The sequence below is a fragment of the Neofelis nebulosa genome, chromosome 2, assembly GCF_028018385.1.
Source record: "Neofelis nebulosa isolate mNeoNeb1 chromosome 2, mNeoNeb1.pri, whole genome shotgun sequence".
NCBI lineage: Eukaryota > Metazoa > Chordata > Mammalia > Carnivora > Felidae > Neofelis > Neofelis nebulosa.
In genome coordinates this window covers 43363616-43388592 of record NC_080783.1, presented here as the reverse complement: position 1 = coordinate 43388592, position 24977 = coordinate 43363616, and the positions used below count along the sequence as shown (strand labels likewise).

Sequence of the window (24977 nt, the reverse complement as noted above, 5' to 3'; positions counted from 1 at the left end):
AAAATCTTCAGCTTACACACTTTAGTGTTAAAAATGACGAACACAAGCTTTAGTTAACAATTAAATGCTAAAAAGAAGTAGCACAGGATAGTAGAAAGAATGTTAGGTGAGACATTGGTAGAACTGGGTTATGGTCCTCCTACCATTAAGTAATTTTGTGACCTTAAAAATGTTGCCTAGCCTTTTGGTGTCTCATTTTCCTCAGGTGTAATAAGCGGACCACCTTACTGCTCACTCATTCATTCCAGAATCACGGATTACCTCTGACTTTTGGGAGTGACTACCATGAAGAGTGAGATGAAAGGAGACTTTGACTTTCTACTTCTACATTTATGTGTAGAACTGACTTGATTTAAAAATAAAAACACGGGGGCACCTGGGTGGCTTAGTCGTTGAGTGTCTGAGTCTTGATTTCGATTCAGGTCATAATCTCAGGGTCAGGGAATGGAGCCCTGCATCGCGCTCTGTGCCAAGTGTGGAGTCTGCTTAAGATTCTCTCTCTCCCTCTGCCCCTTTCCCCTGCTCACTCTAATATAAAAAACTAGTCAATAAAATCAATCAATAATAAAAACATTGATTAGTTTATAATCCTCAAAGATCATAAAGATGTTGTTATGGGCTGAATTATGTCTGCACCCAAACTGATATGCTGAAGTCCTAATTTCCAGTACTTCAAAATGTGCCGGTTTTTTAAAATTTATTTAGTTATTTTGAGAGAAGGAGAGACAGAGAGACAGAGCGGCAGAGAGAAAGGGAGATAAGAGAATCCAAGCACGCTCCACACTGTCAGCACAGGGACCAGTGCAGGGCTCCAGTTCACGAACCGTGAAATCGTGACCTGAGCTGAAATCAAGAGTTGGACACTTAACCAACTCAGCCACCCAGGTGCCCCCAAAATGTGCCTGTTTTTAAACACAGAGCCTTTAAAGAGGTGAGTAAGTTAAAATGAGGCTGTTGGGGTGAGTCCTAATCCAGTCTGACTGGTGTCTTTATAAGGAGAGGACATTTGGGTGCATAGACACCAGGGATCCCTTCCCACAAACGAAAGATCACGTGAAGATACAGTGAGAAGGTGGCCATGCGTAAGCCAAGGAGAGGAGCCTCAGAAGCAACCAATCCTGCTGACACCTTGACTTTAGAATGATACATTGTGATAAGGCAAATTTCTGTTGTTCAAACCACCTAGGACTGTAGTATTTTGTTGGGGCGGGCCCAACAAACTAATACAGATATTTCCTGTTCAAAAAGAACTAGTATCTTCAATGGGCACAGGGTCCCTATTCTGAGGTGCTCATGTTCAAATAGGAGAAACATTAACTTTTAATACAATGCAGTAGGATAAATGCTATGGTGGAACCATGTAAAGAGTACTACGGGAGTCCAGAGGAGGGGAACCTAACTGGCTGTGGAGAGGGAGACGATGGTATCTCCAACAGGGAGAGTTTAGAAAACTTAACCTATGGGTGAGAGGTCATCTTTATGTTGAAGGAAGAGTAGGGGGTAATAACCATCCTAATTACTGGCCTCTCTGCTGACCCTCTGTGTTTGGTTGTCATATGGAACATTGGTCCTATATGAAAATTTCAAGGGTCAGTAAAATCTCAACAAACACACAGGCACAAAATGGAAAATGGGAATACTGATGTAGTATTGTCAATGTTGTTTTACTTAAAAAAAAAAAAAAAAAAGACATGCAATCTACCATTCTCACTGTATCGAAGGCATTTTAACATAAAAAATAGAAAGGACGTTATCTCATAATAAAAAAACAATCCTTTAAATTAAATGCATTTAGCTTTAAAATTTTTTTTTTTTCAACGTTTTTTATTTATTTTTGGGACAGAGAGAGACAGAGCATGAACGGGGGAGGGGCAGAGAGAGAGGGAGACACAGAATCGGAAACAGGCTCCAGGCTCCGAGCCATCACCCCAGAGCCTGACGCGGGGCTCGAACTCACAGATGCGAGATCGTGACCTGGCTGAAGTCGGCCGCTTAACCGACTGCGCCACCCAGGCGCCCCAAATGCATTTAGCTTTAAATGACTTCCACAGGCCTTAGCTTTTGCACTGCACACAAACCGGTAGTCTTAGACCAGCATTTCATGGCCACTAGGGTTTCAATGCCACTTTTCTCAGTCAGCTTATGAGCATAGTATTTGATTTCTTTGTATGGCAAAAACTCCTGGTTTTTCTCTGCCTATATTTTCCTTCTTCCATAAAAATAGATGGATGGCTACTAGATACATGGCTACTCAGCTAGACTACGTCTTTATCCTCTTTTCAAACCTAGATATGATTATGTGGCTAAGTTTTAGCTAATGGGATGTAAGCTGAAGTAATGTGTTATTTCTGGGTCATCTCGATCTTAAAAGATAAGCCACTTGCCTTAGAATTCCTCTTTGCCTTTTCCATAGGTGGGAGCACTGAATGTGCCCACAACCTAACTTTGACCACAGGGATGAAGAGATTACCTCCGGGAACAGTGAAGCAATAATAAATGGAAGGAGGGTGGATCCTGGAGTGACTCTATGGAGTAGAGACTCCCTGCCAAGCTGAACTGCTCACCTTACTGTAACATGAGAAGGACGTGAACTTCCATGTTATTTAAGCTCCGCATGTAGATGTATATATACTTTTTGGCGTTTCATTTTGGGAACAGCTTGGTCTTTTCCCTAATAAGCTTTCTCTTGCTTTTACCATGATTATTTGCCTTTCAACTTCCCCTTCAGAAGTTTCACGCCACTCCTACGGCTCCTGCCCACAGAGGATATGTGAACAGCTAGGTTACCAGAGAAAGACCCTGACATAATACTCTCCTATCTAGGTGTGGAATTCCCCCAATGGAGAGGGCCAGTGAGCTTCTTAGTTCTCTTGAGTAGTTTTTCCAGTTAAGTCTCCACCTTGTTCCCTTTGACCTACTTAGATGGCAGTTAAGGGAACCATTCCCGGGGTGGACTGGCTTACCAATCAATGAACCCAGCTCACCCTCAGGACTTTCCACCATGCCTATATCACTTCTCTTTTCTATCTACCGAACACTGCCTCTTTTACTTTCCAGAGAACTACATAACACACATTCTCTTTCAAATCATTGACATTTGCAGCAAAGAGTTATTGAACAATTACTTCATAAGGTATAACAGAAAATGATGAAATAGGGAAAGTACCTGACTTTTCAGTCTACTTGGAAAAAACGGACTAAAAGGCAATTATAAGTTAAAGTGAAAAGTTGTAGAATTCAAATCAATATAGTATGGCATGGGAATACTTGAAGAAGCACCCAGCCCAGTGTTTGTGGGAGGGAGTGGTCAACAGTTTAGGTGCAGAGAAAGGTGAAGTAAATGTGTACACTGGCTGTATAAAACTATATGCCTGTTAAGAATAATGCCTAATTTTAAAACTTCAAATAACTTAGAGTACAGAAAGTAAAAAGTGAAAGTTCTTCCCACACACACTGGTTTTAATACCCACTGTGATTTGTTAATATTTGTTTGATGTGTCCTTCCCGATAAATAGATGTGAAAACAGATGTACCGATATATACCTATGAAGGGTTTTATTTTTCAAAAATCTAATCATAATATACACATTATTATGCAGCCTCATTTTTTTCCCCACATAATCTTCTTTATCATGTGCATATATTTACCTCATTTTAAAAATAGTTCAGACTTCCCTACTAATGATTCACTAACTTATTGTTCATAAATCTTTTTTTTGACATACAGGTTGTTTTCCATTTTTTTCCCTTGTCATAGTAGTATTTCAAGGAACATTTTATCCATTGAACTTAGGGATAACTATCAAGAGAAAAAAACTACAATCTGAAGATCCTATACCTGCCCAAAAAATCATATGCGTAAGAGGAAAAAAAAATTTTTTTGTAAAGTATCAGAAATTTACCTTCTGCTTTTCTTTCTGGGGAATTTACTTGAGGACTCATTCTAGCAAAATCAAAATCAAAGTAAAACTGTATCTCAGGGGGATTTAAAGTGTATAAAACATGAATGAGTAATCAACCCGGTACAATTTAAAAGACCAGAATAGAGAATCAGAGCATGATTCCTGAATGAGGAACTTAAATATTATACATTTTTCTTAATGTTTATTTATTTTTGAGAGAGAGAGAGAGAGAGGGACAGAGGGTGAGCAGTGGAGGGATAGAGAGAGAGGGAGACACAGAATCTGAAGCAGGCTCCAGGCTCTGAGCTATCAGCACAGAGCCGGATGTGGGGCTCAAACCCACGAACTGTGAGATCATGACCTGAGCCAAAGTCGGACGCTTAACTGACTGAGGCACCCAGGCGCCCCTGGGAACTTAAATATTAGAAAGAAATTGATATTTCCCAAATTAAAATTTAGGCTTCTTTTGATTCCAAAAAAATCCTGAGAGGGGTCGGTTTTTGAATCATGACAGAATTTTCTAGAAAAATAAGTAAGAATGGTTAAAGAATGTCTGTAACAGAGAGGCTGGAGGCTGGTATTCGCCTTATCTGATCCTGAAGAATTATGAACATACAATTGTTAAAGCATTTTAAGTATTGAGAATGAGTAACTTAGAAATGATAACCTGGAACTAGAACTTATAAAATATAGAAAGATATTTTAAAGAAATCACAAACTCAAGGATAAGGAATTGTTTCTTTAATAATGTGGAGAAGAAGAAACTTTTTAAAGACTATTTTATTAGAACTTTGCATCACAGCATACATACAGATAGATTAAAGAGTTAAAATTCGACCATAAGAAATTGGGGAAGGTATAGAAGAAAGTTCATATCATCCCTTCTTGAGGAAGGACTCCCTCAAGTAAAAGCTCAATGGAAGAAACCATAGGAAAAGATAATAGATTTGACCATATGAAAATAAACAGTTACTGTAGTACAAAAAGATTGAGATAGAAGGAAAAGGCAAATCACAAACCAGGAAAGATCTGTAAAACATGTACTGTAAACAAAACAGGGTTACTATCACTTGTCAAAACTCCAACGCTGGAGATTCAGTAGGTCTCAGTCTAGTCTGTGCCCAAACCTTCACGGATGGACATGTCTGAAGAAAAAAATACAAAACTACGTGCGGTGGTCTAACTCTAAATTTACTGTGAATTGCCTTCAAGTAAGAAATCGGTCCTGTTGTAAAATCGTAATACATTTCCCTAGTTCACTCACTGTCCCACATTCCCTGACGATGATTTCATATCCTCTTCCACACTTCAAACTTCCAGCATCTCCTCCCCATCTTCACTCTAAATGGATGATCTGGCTTATTTCACTCAGAAAGTAGTAACAACCGGAAGAGGATTTCCATACGCTCACGCCACCACGACGTTCCACCCACTAGCATCTCCCCTAGTGCTAGAATCTTCCATGCTCCCATCAACCCTTTCACAGGGCCCCTCGCTCCCACCCCTTCTTACCTACTCAAGCACAAGAAGGTGTCTCCAGAAATTCCCTCTATCTACTGAATCATTCTCTTCAGCCCACAGTCATGGTATTATTTTTCATATATTAAAAAAAAAAAAAAATCTCTTGTTCCACTTTCCCCTTAAGTTATTGGCCCCTTTCTCTCCTCTGCTCTGCAGTAATCCCCCTCAAAAGAGTTAGGCATCCTTGTTTTACCATTTCCAACTCCTTGACTTCCATTCTCTCTCGACTGGATCCATTCAAGCTTTCACCAGCTTCAGCGTAACCGCTCTTGTCAAGGTCAGCCATGACTTTCCTTTTTGCTGATCAACCCTCAGTTTTAGCTCACCTCATCTATCAGCTGCATTTGACACAACAATCACCACCTCTTCATGGAAACATTCGGTTCACCTGGCATCCGGGACACCGCTCTCCTTGCGGTGTTCTTCCTTCTCACAGTTTTTCATGTCTAACGTGGCCCTCTGGATCCTTCCACATCCCCCCAACTGTTCCACTTGGTAGTCTTCCCCTTTTCGGTGAGTGACGGCTTTCTTTCCAGTTGCTCAGACCAAAAGTCTGGAAGTCATATTTGATGCATCGGATTTTCTCAAACTCCGCTTACAGCCAGAGAGTAAGCCTGTTGGCTCTATCTTCAAAATAGACCTAAATTCTTATCACATCTTACCAAGGTCACTGTTTCCATCCTGGGTGCAAGCCACAACATATCTCAAATGGATTTATACAATAATCTTTTAACTGTCTTTCCTGCTTCCACCCTTGCTCCTTTTATTTCTCTATAGTCAGAGTGATCCTGTTAAGTCTGATTAGCATATGGGTCATTGCTCAAAACATTCCAACAGATTCCTGTCTCAGGGTCAAAGTCCAAGTCCGCCTATATGATATGCCCCCTTCCCATCCTCATCTTTTACACGTTCTCCTTGCTCACTCTGCTTCAGTCACAGCAACCTGCTTACTGTTCCTGGAAAAAGCCAGGCAGCCTGAGCCTTTTCGATGGCTTCCTCTTCTTTTTATCTTTACTCAAATGTCACCTTTCCTGCCCACTCTCCCCAGTCATTCCTGCTCAATTCCCTCCCTTGCTTCATTTTCCAACTTAGCACTCATCACCCTCTAACATACTATATAACTTGATTTAGTCTATTGTTTCTGTCTACTCCCATTAGAATGTAAGCTCCATGAAGTCAGAGATTTTTGTATTAATTTTTTTTTTTTAACTGATGCAGTCCCAGTGCTGGCACATAGTAGTTGTTCAATAAAGGTTTGTTGAATAAGTTAATAAACTATGTTTGATGAATATACAAAGGGCAAATGGGGGTATAAATCCCTTCAAAATTCCTAAAATGTCAATTGATAATACATGTCAGAAGTCTTCACTATACATTCAGTAATTTCATTTCTGGAAATTTATCTCAGTGCAGGACTGCTCAAGCTAGAGTAAAGGAAATAGTGTTCCAGAATATTAATAGGTATGTGGAAAATAAGGAAAATATTTTGGAAAAAAGTCTCCTTTTACCTGCTGTGGTTTAGCATACAGTGATGCCTGAGTCCCACCTTTAGAGATCCTGATTTAATTGCTTTGGACTGGATGTCCCCCTTGTCATGATAATGATTATTACTGAGATCCATTAATTCATTAGGGGCTGTAGTGGTACTCTTGTTCACATTTCTGGGCCTGTATTTTTTTCATATACAAAAAGAAGGGGTTAGAGTACATTATCTACATGTAAGCATTCTTCCAACCCAGACACTCCATGTCCACATGGAAAATACTCTTAATTAGGGGTGTGTATGGAAGCATTGGCTGTTTTTTCCAGGTTACTTATTGACATACGTGCCTGCTTGCATGCATGTGAAAGGAGAGAATGTGCGTGAGCTTTTTAATGCTCTATAGGTTGATTTAAAAAAAAAACAACAACTTATTTTTGAGAGTGCGAGCGAGGGAGGGGCAGAGAATCTGAAGCAGGCTCCGTGCTGTCAGCCCAAAGCCCGACGTGGGGCTTGAGCCCACGAATTGTGAGATCATGACTGAGCCACCCAGGCACCCCATATAATGCTCTAAAATAAGAAGAGTATGCAGCTCTTGATCTTGGGGTTGTGAGTTCAAGCCCCACATTGGGTGTAGAGATTAAATAAATAAAAAAGAAAAAAGATTAAATGGTATAATGTTCTACAATAAGAAAAGGCATTTATTTTTATTATCGGCAAACCAAGAGAATAAACATTCCATGAAGAGTCATCAAGCCCTCTACCCTAACACGTTCAGGCAGGATGTTAGGGGAACCTGTTACATGCTCCTTGTAAGGCCAACTAGAGTATGTTAAGGAATGCGATTCTGAAACCAGGAGAGTTGATTTTGAAAATTACCCCGGATTTATTTATTTTTACATATGTGTTAGTCTATGGGGGCTGCTTTAACAGAATACCATTGACTGGGTGGTTTATAAAAAACAAATTTATTTCACGCAGCTTTGGAGACTGGGGAGTCAAAGACCGAGGCACTGGCAGATCTGGTGTATGGTAAGGGCCTGCCTGTCTTTTTGCTGCATCCTCCCAATGGCATAAGGGCTGAAGGAACTTGCTGGGGTCTCTTTTATAAGGGCATCAATCCCATTCATGAGGGCTCTACCTTCTTACCTAATCATCTCTCAAGGGCCCTACCTCCACATTCCACGTTACATTGGGGATTAGATTTCAATACAGGAATTTGGGGTGTCATATGGGCACCTCCATCGGTGGCAACATAGGACCAAGGGAACACACCAGCAAGCAGTGCAAGTGACTCTTTTTGAGGCGTCTAGACACACAGTATGAAAAAGAATTCTGATTCAACAGAGACCTTCTCATGTTCTTTGTATGTGTGATCTGTAGCATTTCCTACAATATTCCTTTAAGTCTGAGGATTATGATACATACTCCAGTTAGACAAATCTCCCAATAAAGAAATGATTTTTTTTATGAATTCTGAGTTCAGTTGCCAGTAATATTTTGTTTTCTCAGCTGCATAAACAATAAATTCAGGCGGTTATTTAGATGTGTGGTGCACTTGAAAGAAACTTTTTAGAACACAGAAACCAAAGTTGTTCACGCTATCATTAAAAAGATAATCTAGCTCAGTTGAATTAACCTACTTAGGGATGCATTTCTTCCCAAGAGGAACTACAAAGTTATTCCTCACAAGGGGACTTCACTGCCCCCACTGCAATCAGACATTAGGGATTAAATAATGTGTAATTTCACTTATCACTATGAACTACAAAGCCTTCAAAAAAAATCCAATTACCCACTTAGATAACCAAAGAAATGCACTTTTAAGTGCAGATAACCTGTTTTACAGATAAAGCTATTTCATGGAACAGTTTTAAATCGTAGCTCCGTAAGTTACTATAAAATGACTTCCTGTGTATTATTAAATATATTATTAACTTCTTGTATATTAATTATTAAATAATATATTAATAAGTATAAAGTGCTTATAAGTATAAAATGCCTGGCACATAGCAAATGCTCAGTGTGTTAACATTACATATTGAAAATATTACTAAACATTACTTATGAGTCTTTTGGTTAAATCTTTTTAAGAAGAGTAAGAAAAGACCATTTCTTGCTGATCTTGCCAATTATATTGCAAAGCAGATTACCTCTGTAATATGAGAACACTGTAGTTCTTGTTAATTTTTTGTTAGTTTCACCACAGAAGATGTCTAATTTCAAACACTACTGGTCAGCTATTTTCCTTGGCCAGCTATTTTGATGTTGTAATAGTTTTGAATGGATGCATAATGCAACGAAAGTGAAAACGATTTTTGTGATCCCAGAAAGCAAAACACGTTAGTGAGCATGGGTGTGGGCGGTGGCAAAATTTACAGGAAAACCTTTATCAGTGAGGACCCAGATAACCAGAACCTTATGTCCAGGATTCTGATGGATATCCTTCTGTATTGTACTGGATCTCACTAAACAATATCTTCTTTACACGGAATGGTGGTCTTGAGGTTCTGGCCATTAGCCTCTCACTATCTCATATGTTTATGTTTGGTCTCTGCAAATGAGGAGGGCCTGAGGAACAATAGTCTTAAAAGGAAAATCATGAAGTAATCTTGTGAAAGAATCAGCGGTATAATCATTATGACCTAACTGACTCGTCCTCAGTGACAAAGGATCTTTGTTTATTTCATTGAATTGTACATTAGGAAAGATTATCTGCGTGGCAACTGTTGTTTTTCAAGACAGCCCCTTTCTCTTTTTGTTAACCACCACTCTTGAGGAGTGATTGGGGTTCGTTGAAACCAACTGGTCTGGATGGAAGAGTTCCAGCACTGACCACACCATCTTGTTTCTCAGATGTCTTTAATTTTAGCGAATGAGAAAGCACTTGGTTGCCACTTCCTTTCTGAGAACAGCTGAGTTAGTCAGGGAAGGAAGTACATGTTTGGGCTGAGTTCTCTCCGGTGGGGTAAGGGCGGGGCTGGGCTGAGGAGCATCAGCTTCTGCTTTTGTGGGGCTTGGTTTCCTAACTGGTTCCTCTTTATCAGTGTCACTAAAATTAGTCTGAGCAGCTCTACTTAATCCCCTTTCTGGGCACAAATGACTGAGGCTGCAAGGAGTGGCTAATTTGCTTTGTCCAAACTCTCGGCTACACGGTGCCCAACATTCTTAATTGGTTTCCTATCTATTGTTAATCTTGGAAAGATCGTGTCCACCTTTTTTTAAAAAAAAAAAAAAAAAAAAGGTCTGATTTAAATATTACTTCTGTGAGAACGTTTTTGCCTGTGTTGAAGAACATACCTTTGAGTAAAATCTAAATGAAGCATCGAGTCCCGCTAGATTAATCTTGGTGGAATCAGAGCTTCTGATCTGAAGTGATGGTAGTCTTTGGGAGCCCTGAGGATGGATGTGGTTCTGCCATTACATGTTTCATCATTTGTTTTATTGGATGTTGAAATCATACCTATGAGATTATTTCACACCACTTTCTAGCATTACACCCGTGTCTTTGGCTCTCCTGGCCTTATTTGTCCATGTGATGGGAGCTTCTGCTTCCTTAAGAATGTCTTGTTTCTCCTATTAATCCGATCATTCTGAAACTCTTCTCGGGCTGTAATAGATCTATGCCACTTCCTCGCAGATGTTTGGGAAGTGGGAGTTGATCTAAAAATATTAAGTAAGAATCAAGGAAAAATTAAGGCTTCTGCCCTGCAAATTCTGACTCTTCTCAACATTTCTGTCACCATCACAAATAGTTAAGGAGATGATTCTTTAAAGCCCTACAGATGCATCGTACTACTAAAATGTTTAATTCTACCGCTGTAATTTAAGTCTAAAAATTACCTTTAAGCTGGAGGGCTCTGGAGTCAAGATTGCTTAGATTCAAAACTGAGTCTGGCCATTCTCTAGCTATGTGGTCTCTGGTGAGTTTCATCATCTGTAAATTGGGGATAAAACTTAGCAGTCACCACATAGGATTGATGGAAGGATTAAGCAATCACACTTTAAGCTACTCTTGTTCTTCTCTTCTTTATTATTTTTTTCATGTTTATTTTTGAGATAGCAGGTGAGTGCACCCGTGTGTGCTTGCGGAGGGGTAGAGAGAGAGGGAGACTGAGGATCTGAAGCCAGTTCTGCAGGGACAGCAGAGAGCCTGATGTGGGACTTGAACTCACAAACCTGTGAGATTATGACCTGTGCAAAAGTGGGATGTTTAACTGACTGGGCCACTCAGGTGCCCCTTCTCTTCTTTAATAATAAAAAATAAGTGGGGGAAATAGTACTGAGTATCTACTATTTACTAGGCACTGGTTAGACTATTTGTGATCCTACGTAATTCCCTGAGGCCAGCTTCATCTTTCAGATTTTAAATTATGACTAGAAAGCTTAATCAATTTTCCCAAAGGTCACACAGTTAAGGAGTTGGAGCCCAGGTTTGTTTCTAAAGCACATGCCTCTCCACTATGTGGGGCAAAGAGGTAAAGAAAACTTTATTCATTTTTTTTCCAGGTTATAATTTCTCAGGGTTTCTAACTGCTGTTACAGGATTTTTTGGATGTATAAAAACAAATGCATAACTTGATAGGACATGAAAAGGCACAGAGGAAACTTAAATGCACGTTACTAAGTGAAAGAAGCCAATCTGAAAGGGTCACGCACTATATGTTGCCAACCATATGACATTCTGGAAAAGCCAAGACTGGGGAGACAGTAAAAAGATCAGTGGTTGCTGGGGGAGAGGGAGGGATGAGTAAGTGGCACACAGATTCTGAGGGCAGTGAAACTACACCGTATGATGCTGTCATGGTGACTACAAGTTATCACACATTTGTCCAAACCCATAAAACATCAAACACCAAGAGTGGGCCCTAAGGTTAACTATAAACTTTGGGGGATAGTGATGTGTTAATGTAGGTTCATCAACTATCACAAATGTACCACTCCACTGGGGAACATGAAAATGGGAGAGGACAAGCATGCATGGGAGTAGGAGATATATGTGAAATCTCTATACTCTCCTTTAAATTTTGCTGTGAATCTAAAACTTCCCTAAAAATAAGTTACCATTAAAAAAAAAAAAAGCATAGAGAAGAAAAGCAAAGTGACAAAGGGGTGACATGTAAGAGGGGAAGGGGAAGGAAAAGAAACTTGCAAAGGAATTTAACTACTTATCTGCCTACTATTACAGTGCCAAGGTGCCAAGACCAGGTCAGATGATTGGTGTTCAAGTCTTGCTTGCTCACAAGTTGCTGGGTGACTTTCAACAAAATATCTCACCCTTCCGGACCTCAATTTACATATGCTTAAAAAGAGGCGGTCGAATTAATCTTCAGTTCCCTTTTGGTACTAAAATTCCAGCATTGTAGCTAAAGACCCATCCCTGCCTATTTTGTTTCTTTTTTCCTTCCACCCAACTAGTTACCCTGGCCTAAACCTGGACTCAACTGCACACTTTTTTTTTTTTTAACGTACCCACTGGGTCCTAACACAGCAACTGCTCCTTGTGACCACGGGACTAAATGGCCGGGGCGGACGTCTGAACTCTGAGCGAGAGCAAAAATACCCTGAAGTTGGACAGCGAGCACTAGAAACCGGCACTGGGAAAATTGCAGGGCAAAGCGGACGCGGCGCAGCGATGGCGGAAGCAGGAACGGGCGGGGCGGGGCCGAGAGCCTATTGGAAGGCTGAGAGGGCGGGGCCCAGGCTGACAGCCGGGGAGGAAAGAGGGAGGCTGCGCGGACGACGCCGGACGGTTCCGGACCCCTCGCTTCTCTTGCTACAAGCCCGGAGGGCCGGGCGACGGGCGTGCCGACGCTACGTGACGTCATAAGGGGCGTGGCGGCCGGGGTTGGGGTCCAGCCTGCGCGCGGGTGCGTTCGGCAGTCGCTGTTTGGGACGCTGAGTGCGCGGTTGCTAGGTCTCCGCTCCGGGTTCGCTGTCACAGTCTGTCTCTTCTCGAAGCCTGGAACAGACTGGGCGCGCGCCCGCGTGTGGTGTGTGTGTGTGTGTGTGTGTTTGTGTGTGCTGTGACTGTGAGGGGGACTCAGGGCAGAGACGTCCCCTCGCTGCCTTTTTTTTTTTTTTGCCTTTTTACCCAAAGGAGGCGGTTCGCACGCTTGCCTTCCTGTCGCCCCGTTGGGAGCGGGGTTTGCGTGTGGACTAGTTCATCTTTTTTTTTCTTTTTAAACTTGTGAGCCCGGTTTTTTCCTTCCTTTTTTTGGACTCAGTGCCGTCTGGGCTGGTTTCCGTGATCCCTGACTAACCGCTTTCTGCCCGTTCTCTCGCCACCCCCGCCCAGAGTCTCCCCTGCGCCCTCGCCCTTGCCCGGGAGGGTGGGAAGCTTTGTCCCACTCCCTGCCCACACGCGTCTCCGCAGCCGTAGCCGCACCTGCCTCAATATGAATGGGGTCAGCGACCCACCTCTTTTTATAAAAGATATTAAGCCCGGACTGAAAAACTTAAATGTCGTCTTTATTGTCCTGGAGATAGGTAAGTGGGGTCTGCAGCCCACCCCTCCGCCCCCTTGCGTTCTGGGGCAAGAGGGAAGGGCGCCGCCGCTGCTAGCCGGGGGCTCCCCTCCTCCTCTCCTCCGTTCCCCCTCCCCTCCCCCCATCCACGTGGCCCTGGTGGCCCCCGCCGGGGCTCGGATCCAACCTGCAGCGAAAACCCGGGACTCGACCTCTTCCCACCTTTCCACTGCGTTTTGATCCCGGAGGAGGAGTTAGATCCTTTCTGGAAGTCCTCATCTAATACACCCCTTCCCCCCTTGTGATTTTTAAATCTTCACAGGACGCGTGACCAAAACCAAAGACGGCCATGAAGTGAGATCATGCAAAGTAGCAGATAAAACGGGCAGCATCACTATTTCCGTGTGGGATGAAATCGGAGGTCTTATACAGCCAGGGGATATTATTCGGTTGACCAGAGGGTAGGTGTGCACAAAATGGGGAGGAGGGAGAATGCTTCCAAAATAGCAGTCTGCCGAATCATTGCCTGATGGGGGATCTTGGCAAGTTCTGGAGTTCATTCTTTTCTGTGGGCCTCCAAGCAGTTTTGAGCCCCTTGGATGTTAACTTTAGATAGTGGACAGCGTTGGGATGTAATACCCTCGCCAGTAAAAGTGTTCAGTTTCACCAGGGAATCTAACCCACTCCCCGCTCAGCTTACAGGTTAAGTAGATTTTTAAATACTCTTCGGGGATTATTGAGTGTTTTTAGTAGATTGATAAAATTAATATAGTCAATACTTTTCTCCCCCCCACAAATTATTGAATACAGTTGTCAGCTCTTTTCCAACCTTTCCCCCTTTCTAGTGACTTTTGAAATCCTGCCTATATTTTATTTAGACAGTGAGGACATAAGATTGTAGTTGAACAATTTAGCAGTTTTTGTGGTGTGTCAAATTTGTACTCGGATGTAAATATTAAGAGGGGAAGTTGACAGTATCTGGAAGGCACATTCTGGAGAGTAATTTCCCGTGCCTATTGCTGTAAGGACAGCATAGTACAAAAACCAGAATGATATGCAGGAAATGTTTGGCAGAAAGAGGTCTCTGCTACCTCCATCCAAAAGATTCAGTTGGCTGATTGGCCTTCAAAAATAATTTAGCACACCTTTTTTTGTCTGTTTTTTGATTCGCAATTATCCTGCCTTTAAAAATTTACCAGGTATTTAAATTAGGAAGGTATAAGGTCAGAAAAGGGTCTTGAAATGGATTTTGGAAGTTCTGTGGTCAGTAGAATTAGAATTTATTTGTCACAACTATAAGAAAAGTGGGCGGAGATTGATGTTGGCAAAGTAAATAGAGTCTCAGAGAAGTGTTGGATCACCCTGAATGGAGGAGGTTAGAGCCCTTTGATAATATCTTCCAGGCCTTACAACATCTTCAGGAAGTGAGGCAGAGTATCATCAAAGAAGGAAGTGAGAGTCAGAACGTAGACATTTTATTCTCATACAGTGACTCATTAGGACACTAATCGTGTCTTTTAAATTTCCATATCTGTAGCTTACACAAAAGAATTCCTGCCTGTGAGGGTGTGGTGAGGATTAGCATAATTAAAGTTTTTTTGGCTGCCAAAGTATTTCTCATCCAGTGATTAAAAGTATCTTATACAGTGTAAACAGCATCCCATTTCAGATATTTCATATTTTGTAGTCACGGAAAACACATAGATGTGGCCCTCAAAAAATTCATGGAAAAACTAAATTCAGTATCTGTATAGTATTTATACAGGAATTGCAAGGAATATAATTTAAAGGAAAATTCAAAACTAAAGAAACTCCACTGTTTCCTAACTACAGTGTGACCTTGAGGTTAATACACTTCTTTAACTTCATCTTCTGTAAAACGGAAATATTTATACTTTACTTACTAAAATAACATATCCAGCGGAGTCTGGCCTGTTTATTATAAGGCCCTTAAATTCAGGTTGTATCTAAGAAAAGTAGTTTTCGAAGAAAGGCGTACATCTAAATAATGGTAATTTGAATATTCATAGGTTTATCAGGACACCCTGCTAATGTTGATCTCATTCCCAAAACACAAGTGCCAGTTAAATGTTTACTTGTAGTAACTTCCAATTTTTTCTCAATATGCATTAACTTTTATGCTACCAAGGTGAAATATTAGTGCACTGTCTCTTCCAAGTCACTTTTTGTATAGTGTGAGTGTGCTGGAGTCTTTAATAAATACGTCCTTACTAAAGAGGAATATATAGTATGGAACTAGTAAGTATTTATTAACCTATATTAAAAGAGGAACCGTCACTATACTTAAACAACATTTAGTTATAATTCACCCTTCTAAGTCATAAGGTTACCATTGTAGTTGTATGGAGAACAACTGAAAACCAAACCTTGGACTGATTTTATAATGTTTAATTTACATTTCTATTAGATTTGTGTGTAGGAATATTTAATGATGCTGTGTGCATTCAAAGTTGATCAGAATAAATAATCTGTTCAGCCAAGCTGATGCTAAAAATTGCAGATTTGGAAAGGCAGATAGGTGAGAGATTGGGTTTTGTTTTTTTTAAGGTCCTTGATTAAATTTTACTAAATTTTCGGTAGCTTATCTACCCTATGTGTTTTAAGGAGGCAGAGGAAAAACTATTCTATTAATTTCTGAGTAGACCAAGTAAATGAGTGTAAAAGTAAACACTTGGTGTTGATTTTTATAAATTCTGTGATTGAAAAATAATTTCTGCTTAAATCTCTACAGTTGAAAGTTCTTTTGTTAATTGGCTAAAGATGTGATCTTTGGAGTAGAACAGTGCTTATTACCTTGCAAAAAAGACTTTCAACTCTCTAAGGGTAGTTATAGGTAAGACAATTATGTCAGAATTTGGCAGTTGTTTTTCGTTGTATTCCTTTGTAAGTAACAATCAAAATGAGATGAATTGTATTTGATTTATTACCGTGAACACAGAGTTTGATCTTCACCTAACCCTAATGCAAAAAAAACCAAAGGATAAAGTTTTACTTAAGTAGAAGGACGTACACGTGTTTCTATAGAACTGATGTTTCTTTTTTGTCTAGGTATGCCTCCATGTGGAAAGGGTGTTTGACACTTTATACTGGAAGGGGTGGAGAACTTCAAAAAATTGGGGAGTAAGTATTAAAATGCATTTCCTATAATTGAGTAAATTGCATAAAATATCTACAGAGTAACTGGTAGGTATTAACTGTAATAAATTTCTCTTGGCTTTTCTTGACTGGTATACTGAATGCCTTCAACAGCAGACTGTAGAAACCACTTTACACGTATGTACCAGTTTAATAGCCATCTATTCTGTTTCGTGTGGTTGAGAATGTCCATTTTCCCCAGCAAAGAGAATCCAGTTGCACTTGGGACGAGCTCCACTGGGGCCATTTCTGTAGGCTTTGGGAATGTGCAGCTTTCAGGTGTCACAGTGCCATTTGAAATAAGTTCTGTCTTCTAGGGAATTGCCAAATAAGAAGCTAGGTAAGAAGCTAGGTTTCAGGCCATAAATTTATCTCTTTTCATTTATGGGTGAATTGTACTCGTGATAAAAGGACTTACAGCGATGACAATTGAAGTCCTGTATTTATCCACAGTCTAGGTACCGTACAGGCAGCCACAATGCGAGCTTCCATACACTACTACCCTCGTAATCTCCACCCTGACTTGGAGGAACCATCCTCTCTAGGGGTGTAAAGGTAATTCAGCCTCCATATCAGCCTAGACATTTGGGATGTATTCATAAAGTATTGTGTTAGCAATGAGCCAGATCATTAGTCCATTCTGTTTGGTTAATGCTTAGATATCTACTTAATGCCCATCACATTGGAGGATATTTTTAAAGAGAAGCCACACGTGGCACTGAAAAAAGGGTTGTGGGGGAGATACTCTTCCACACTACAGGGATAAGATTCTTTGTTTGGAAAAGATAAAGCAATGTTGCTGGCTTTTAAAGATCAGAAACAACATTTTGCTTTTGCTAGGAGAAAAATTAGAATTCACTTATGTTTGTTTTTAGAATAGTATTAGAGCAACGTGTTATTGAAAGCTCTTAGCATCGTTATTATCAACGGATTTAGGATCTTGTCCTGACCTTCATGTGTACAGAAATATTTATAATAATAGAGGTCACTTAAGTGAAGAACCACTGGAGGTCAATCGGTTCTTAGTGACTGACAAGGTCAGTTTAGGATTTGCCAAAATTGACTTTAACTTCTTATTTATGGGGTGAGGAGCTAAGTAAATGCTTATGTGTAATGTTAATATATGCCATAGTCGACCTACAAGAAGCATTGGGATAAACTTGTCTTTATAGCCACTTGTCTTTATTCATACCTGCACATTCCACTCTTAACCGTGAATGATTATCTTTGCAGATTCACAGTGATTGGTCAAAAGAGGGACTGGATGAGAGTGTGTGAATGGATCAGTGCAAATCCATCACCACTGCTGGAAAAACCACTCTGGAACCCTAAACATGGTTCAGTGGCATCAGCCTATATGGAAAAACAGCACAAAGATGTGTTTCTGTGTCTTTGATCTTTGACATGATTTATTTTTTGCAGTACAGAATTAAAATAAAAAATAGAATGTTTTATACATGTAGGCAGTTGGATATTTTCAACTACTTTGTTTTATGGAACAAAATAGCATTTTGGAAGTTTTTGTTGTATAAGTAGTTAGCATGTTGCTTTTTGGTTAATTCATTTGACACCTAAATTCTTCTTTCCTATCAGTTATGCATGTTCTGTGAAGAAAGGTTGATTATTTTAGAAGTCATTTAACTTTGTGCTTTATTTTCTTTCAGATTTTGTATGGTTTATTCAGAAGTGCCAAATTTCAGTGAACCCAACCCAGATTATCGAGGACAACAGAGCAGAGGGGTAATTAATCCACACGTATAGTCTATTTTTATGGTTAGGCTAATTTCGACTGGGTACTCTAATTCTGTGACTAGGTGTCCAACCCTGTCGTACCCAGGGTATAATGAAGACAGTTGAAAAAAAAAATCTTCTTAAAGTATTTTTATTCTCTATGTTTTGTGAGTCTGTATATGTATCTTTAGTATCATGTATTAAATATATATGCCATTTAGTACTTTGAGGAGTAGGGAGTAATGTCAGGAAAATACAGTAAGATGTAATAGGAGCTATGAAAGATTTGGGAAATATTCATGAATGTTAACATTGAATGGACTTGGGTAGATCTTTAAAAAAATTTATTAAAAAAAAAAACAAAAACCAAAAAGCTTTAACAATTAAAGAGTGGATACAACATGTTATTATAATAATTTTTTAATAGATTTTCAACTGGTTAAATTAAAAACATATTTTTTAGGCACAAAATGAACAGAAGAATAATTCCATGAATAATAATATGGGTACAGGTACATTTGGACCAGTGGGTAAGATTTTTTTTTTTTCGTATTTGTGATCAGATGTTAAGAATTAAGAGACTGGGGGCGCCTGGGTGGCGCAGTCGGTTAAGCGTCCGACTTCAGCCAGGTCACGATCTCGCGGTCCGGTCCGTGAGTTCGAGCCCCGCGTCAGGCTCTGGGCTGATGGCTCGGAGCCTGGAGCCTGTTTCTGATTCTGTGTCTCCCTCTCTCTCTGCCCCTCCCCCGTTCATGCTCTGTCTCTCTCTGTCCCAAAAATAAAAAAATAAAAAACGTTGAAAAAAAAAATTAAAAAAAAAAAAAAAAAAAAGAATTAAGAGACTGTATCCTGTGAAAGGTTTAGAAGAAAATTGTCTTTAGGCGCAGATTAGCACTAAAAGGGAAGTGCTGGTTAACAGGGAATTCCTAAATAACTGTCTAGATAGCAGATACCTTCTTCAGCTAATTTATTGAGCACATTTTTTAAAAATGTTTCTACACACATATTTATTTGTGTAATTTAAATTCCAGTGTAGTTAACATACAGTGTTACATTAGTTTCAGGTGTACAGTGTAGTGATTCAGCAATTCCATCTGTGCTCAGTGCTCATGAAGATAGTGTACTCCTAATCCCCTCTATTCCACCCATCCCCCCACCCACCTCCAGAGCACATTCTATATTTAAACAGTGGCTAATAACAAGAAATCTGTTTTGGTGATGCATAAGATGTTTTTCCATCGATTTTTTTTTTTTTTAAACAAAATTTCTGTGATCTAGTGGTTATTTAATAGATGCAGAATTACTGGTCATTTTGGCACACCAAAAGCCTTTTTTCTTTAGACTAATAGCTCAACCTTAATTTTTCACATGCTGATAGCTGCCTCTTTAAAAGAATCGCCTTTACAAAGACCTCAAATACTCTCAAATGTCATGTTAATGGTGCTTACAGCTGTGTTAAAGGTCTTTTGAAGTTTTTATTCTTAAATAACTGAGGAAAAGTCTTTGGGATTGGAGTTTGTTAGGGTGGCTGAAGTTTTATTTGACCTGGGGCTGCGTGTTTTGGCACAGCTGGTGATCATCACATTGTGGGAAACCTTGCTGTCTTTTCTTTGCAAAGTTAGAATTACGCTGTTCTTTTGAAGTATTATTAACCGTGTTTGAACCTAATGCCAGTGTTCATACACCATTTTCCCCTTTGTTTTTTTTTTCTTTTTCCCTTACAATGTAGGCAGCGTATTACCTTTGCTTTTGTACTCTACTAATTTTTCATTCTATTGCCCAATCATCTATTTCTGTCTCCCTGCTGATCAGCATCAAGTGAATGTATTTACAGTAATCATACATCTGGAAAAACCTAGAGCCCACATTGAGTTTTTTCCAGTAGTTTAACAATAAAGGCCTTTGTTTTCTCTAATACTACTTGTTAGCATTAATAGTGTGTGTTAGGACTTCAGATAGGTGTACTTCTGTAGATCTAGGTCAGTGTCTGAAAATGATGATGAACTTTTATATTCTCTTTTAGGAAATGGGGTTCAAACTGGCCCTGGCCCGGAATCAAGGGGATGCCAATTTTCATATGCTGGTAGAAGCAATGGCCGGGGACCTACAAATCCACAGCTACAAGGAACGGCTAATAATCAAACAGTCGTGACCACAATAAGTAATGGCAGGGACCCTCGGAGAGCCTTTAAAAGATGACCTATGCCAAATACTCACATGTAGTTTTTAAACTACATGCCCTACTTGAACACTTACTGCACTTTTATTTATCGTTAACTGTGAAAACTATGTCCTTTATCGGTTTCCTTTTCTGTTTTTGGTTTGGTAACAAGAGTGGTTTGTTTTTATAGCAAAACTGTTAAGCTGCTCAAGTCTCCTGTTGAAGAATTTGAAGAATGGGAACACTCTGAAAAGTAGGGGCATTTATTTTTAGAGCCAGAAGATCTATGGTTATCCTCTAAAAAGCCTGCACCCATTTCGTGGGTGAGTTACTTAAGACATCAGCATTATAGCCTCTATGAGTCTATCTTCTGTATACATTTTGTAATATTTAAAATAAGGCTTAGTGGGAGATGTTCTTTTGTCTTAAATTCAGGTATTGCCAACTGAAGCAATAACCACTAAAAAAAAAACACAAAAACTCAGTCAATGCTAATAGCAATTTTTGAGTTGGGACTCTAGGAATGATTGATGTCTTCACTGAGTGACTGCCATTAAGGTTTTCCAAGGACTGAACCATTCTAAACTCTTGTTTTATTACCAAAAAATATATTCTTTGTCAGAATTACAGAATAGAATGGGAACTGTATTATAACAAGTAATTTTTATAAGAAAGCTGCATTTATTTTAGGGTAGTCCTATTAATATTTGTTACCTACTTTGCGCATTACACTGAAGGAAAATTTAAAACTTGAGGCCTTGAATATTTATTTTTTGAAACTACCATGTCAAATATTAACATGTAATTTGAGGGAGTTATAAAGTCATAATAAATGTTGATTTAATTATTAAAAATTGTGGTGGATAGACATTAGAATGAAGGCAATTCAAATTGAATTCGTGTAGAAATATGCAGTCTTAAGTCAGAGAGTCCTGAGTACTTACAGAAACTCATCCTGGAGTGAAAATCCTAGGGACTTGCCTTCTTTGAAGAGTGTATGTATGTGTGTGTTGTCAGAGTTTCTGAACACAATTCACAAAGCCTTATCAGCAAAAGTTAAATGGCTCTCTCTCTCTCAAGTGAATACAGCTTTATTCAGAAATGTAAAGGTAGAATTTATTTATGTGTTTTAAGTGGTCCCCAGTTCCACTTTTTACTGTAGAGTGGATAACTGGTAAATTTTTCTGTTGTTAGAATTCAGTTCTTCAGTACTATCTCTTGAATAAAACGTGCATTAATGTTAACAGACCTACCTTATTTTTGCTCTTTGAATGATTTACAATGGAGAGCCAGCACATTTTACCGTAGTTGTAATGGTTGCTTCAGCCTGGCGACTGCTTAGCTCTGTATTTGTCACTGTCTTTTTTCCCCTACCTAAGTCACAAAATAAGTAGACCCTGTTTTATTAAGAACTCCATAGCCTTTGAGTATAAAAGTTGGCACCAGAATATTCATGTACCCTAATTCAGTGTATCTAACGATTTCATTACACGCTGCATATTAGGCACTGTGGAGAGTGTTAGAGGTGGATGATGACTAATCTCAAGGAACTTATTTATGGTTCATAGTACTTCAGTAACTGGGGTTTATGTATGCTAGAAGTTTTTCCTTAATCTACTCATGATTGTAGCTAATTTGGCTTTGTGACTAATATTTACCTAAGATGTTCACAATATTACAAACGCTTGAAGTAAAAAAAATACTAAAATACTAAAAAAAACCTTTTTTAAAATCTAAGTAGCGGTAGGAGCGATAATACTGTAAGCTGTTTATGGGAGAATATAGTGTTAAAGATGATTTTAAAAGGAAGAATTTTGGAGTTTCTGAAAAGTAAACTCTCAGGTTGAGCTCATTGCTGGGCTTCCAACCCCAGCCCTGTTGTCTCCTCACCTATGATGGTAGGCAAATTATGACACTTAAAACCTGTGAGCCTTAAGTTCCACAACTTGAAAATACAAGTAAGTAATATCATCCCTTTATAGAGTTATGGAGGATTTTCCATATAAGTGATCAGAATCATTTCTGGCTACAATAGGCAGTCAACTGTTTGTCCTCTAATCATACCTCAAGAATAGAAAAAAATGCAGCGTTAGGTGTGGAAATACTGTTACCCTTTAACATGGATATTAAATAGAGAAAGATCTAAGCTTTTCATTATGTAACTGACATTTGCCTCAGTAATTTAATCTTGTTGTTCTGTGTTCTTTATCATTTATTAACAAATCTCTTTTTTCTTAAGGGAAGCCTTCAAAACCCAAGTGAATTACAATCCATAATGAATATTTGCCCTACCAGTCTGCTTGGACGGTACTCATCAAGAAGAGGAAGAAAGTTTTCTACCTTCCTCTTTCCTGGTGCTTTCACCTGTGAATTTTTAAATGTTTAAACACCTACCGAAAACAAAAATCATTTAGTATAGCAATACACGCTGCTAGGATTGGGTCCCATTTCATTTTGGCAGAACAGTTCTGAAGAGGTTTGAAGTGTCATCGGCCAGCTGGCCCCTCCTCTCTGGGCCAGTATTGGGTTGTTACTATGATCCAGAAGTTCGTAAGGCCAGAAGATGATGGGTAATAGTGAAGGGTGCAGTGTGCTTTCCCCTAGGCATTTACACAGGATTTCCTTTTTTATTACCAGCTCTTGCTTTGTTCCTGTAGTTTTAGGAATCTGCTTTAGCTTTGAGGACAGTTTAATTTGATGCCCTGAGTATTTGTAGCACTGAGTACTTGCCACTCATATTTTGATCATTTAACATTTTGAAAGAATGTTTAATTTGCTGGGTTGAGTAATATAATGCCAAAGGGATGATGCTGAAAATGGGAGGTTAGTAAAAAAGAATTTTTAGAGTAGAGGTAGCTGGTTAACTAGTCCTGAGAAGTTTTCTCAGAGGTACAGATTGACTGTTCTACATCAGTGTGAAGACACAACGGCAGTTTTAAGTTTATATAGATCTGGAGTTTCAGTTACTGAAATGACTTCCCTTTTCTGTTAGAAAGTGATTACTGTTTGCTCCAAGCAAATTTAGGCTGCTGTGACTCTTAAGACCCTTTTCTCTAATGTATTTGAAAGGGTCTAGAGACAACAAACCTTGAAAACCATGGAAAAGGCAGTATCAACATGGAGCACTTGCCCCCCCTTTCCTATCTGATGAGTCTTTACGTTTCTGATAGAAAAGAGGGTGACAGTTCTCTGGTAGGGGTTGGTTGTATGACGGGTAAAAGATGTTCTTGGCTGTGGTGGAAACCAGGTTTCAGCCAATGATTAAATGTCAGGGTAATTAAAACACTCCCACATTTCGCAAAGAAGTCCTAATGATTAACAGTTAAGGTATGCTTCTGAGGAAATCTGATTGTGACCTTTGGAAAACAGCACTGCCATGAATGGTATGTTGTTAGGTCCTCAGGGAGAAGCTTAGGAAAAACATTTTGCTTTCCAGGTGTATTCAACTTTTCTCCCAATTCCTGGAAGTTTGTTTTATTAGGCACACACCAGACTTTTGTTCAAGTATTGTGACCAGATTACTCCAGGTTTCTGAGCTGAAAGTGTCTAATGATGTTTCTCAAAGCACAGATCACAAAGTAAGAAACAGACTGGAGAAAACCAAGTCCGACTGTTCCTAATAAGCCATTTATTTAGTACTTTTCACACTAAGAACATTCAACCCAAAGATGTTTTTAAGGGCTGTTTACCAGTATGAGGTAACTGGTATGATGCAGTAAAATGAGCATTTTAACAAGTTTGACTGGTAGACACTTCAGCCTTTTGAGAGGCCTCGGTAGGTAACCCACAACTGCAGTGTGACTCCCCAAGTTTTAGGACCACGCCAATCCAAATCGTGGAGACTAGCTATTGAAATGCGAATAGACCCCACAGTCCTCACTATCACGTGTGCTTACTGACAACCTCAGCGTAAGGAGTTGGCCTGGCTTTAGAAACCGGTTCTTTACATTTTCAGCCAAAAAATTTTGTTTTACTCCAGCAAAATCTTTTGGACGTAGAGTTAGTTCAGTGTCTTGTCCATATTTTGACTGTATGTTGAGTAAAACTGAAGCAATGGTTTATAAGCCAGTTGTAGGATATTTTCCCCAGGAACTTGTTAGGACTAGGAATTGGTTCCCTGCTGGACCAGAAGGGGACTTTGTAAGTGTAGGTCTGGTAGAGCAGCACTTGAGATAATGACCCTGAAGATTTTTGTGTCTTGCCCTTGACATTTCCCCCAATACAGAAATAACTTTGCTTTGAAATGGCACATGCATATCTCCATACATCCTTAGTTTCATTTATTATTGTGAAGCTAGAATATACCAAAATTCTGGTTTGTAAAACATGGGAAAATTGTACTTAGAAGCCTATGTCTCCAAAGCACAGAATTGATGGGTAAAGTAGGGTAGTCCCAAGCAGAGTAGGGTTTGAGTATGGCCTCTAGATGTGAGCATTGTTGAGTTTTGAATTAGGTTCAAATAGAACTATTCAAATTATGTCCATACTAAGATCAGATTATTTATAATGGAGTCACCTAGCTTCATTTGGGCCTAAAAGTAAAGAGCTTTTTCACCCTA

The 24977-nt window shown here is 39.5% G+C and overlaps 1 protein-coding gene and 1 long non-coding RNA gene across 5 annotated transcripts in view; one reads left to right on the top strand and one right to left on the bottom strand.

The window, feature by feature from the left end:
- The window catches only part of LOC131501132 (uncharacterized), a 19671-nt gene extending 6988 nt beyond the window's left edge, over positions 1 to 12683 (bottom strand). The window contains exons 1-2 of the long non-coding RNA XR_009256657.1: positions 12376 to 12683; positions 10747 to 10840 (exon numbers count right to left, since the gene is read on the bottom strand). This is a non-coding gene — a long non-coding RNA (uncharacterized LOC131501132). The remainder of the gene's footprint in view (positions 1 to 10746; positions 10841 to 12375) is intronic.
- On the top strand, positions 12639 to 24977 carry NABP1 (nucleic acid binding protein 1). 4 transcript variants are annotated; one of them, XR_009256642.1, is made up of 7 exons: positions 12780 to 13392; positions 13693 to 13831; positions 16440 to 16511; positions 18191 to 18266; positions 18721 to 18787; positions 20281 to 20741; positions 22658 to 24977. XR_009256642.1 is itself a non-coding variant. In XM_058710845.1 (6 exons), the coding sequence occupies exons 3-6, from the start codon at positions 16450 to 16452 to the stop codon at positions 20454 to 20456; spliced, it is 381 nt and encodes a 126-aa protein (XP_058566828.1). In that variant the 5' UTR covers positions 12639 to 12773; positions 13693 to 13831; positions 16440 to 16449; the 3' UTR covers positions 20457 to 21662. The 4 variants fall into 4 exon arrangements, 3 of the variants coding, with proteins under 3 accessions (XP_058566828.1, XP_058566825.1, XP_058566817.1); XM_058710845.1 differs by lacking the exons at positions 12780 to 13392; positions 22658 to 24977 and adding an exon at positions 12639 to 12773 and having other exon boundaries at positions 20281 to 21662; XM_058710842.1 differs by lacking the exon at positions 22658 to 24977 and having other exon boundaries at positions 12741 to 12896; positions 20281 to 21662.

What these genes read in the sequence shown, in the direction of transcription:
- NABP1 (XM_058710834.1), top strand. Translation starts at nt 13,302, where the DNA reads ATGAATGGGGTCAGCGACCCACCTCTTTTTATAAAAGATATTAAGCCC. An exon ending in GAACTTCAAAAAATTGGGGA is followed by an intron (nt 16,512 to 18,190) that starts GTAAGTATTAAA and finishes ATTTTCTTTCAG; the next exon opens with ATTTTGTATGGTTTATTCAG. An exon ending in AGGTACATTTGGACCAGTGG is followed by an intron (nt 18,788 to 20,280) that starts GTAAGATTTTTT and finishes ATTCTCTTTTAG; the next exon opens with GAAATGGGGTTCAAACTGGC.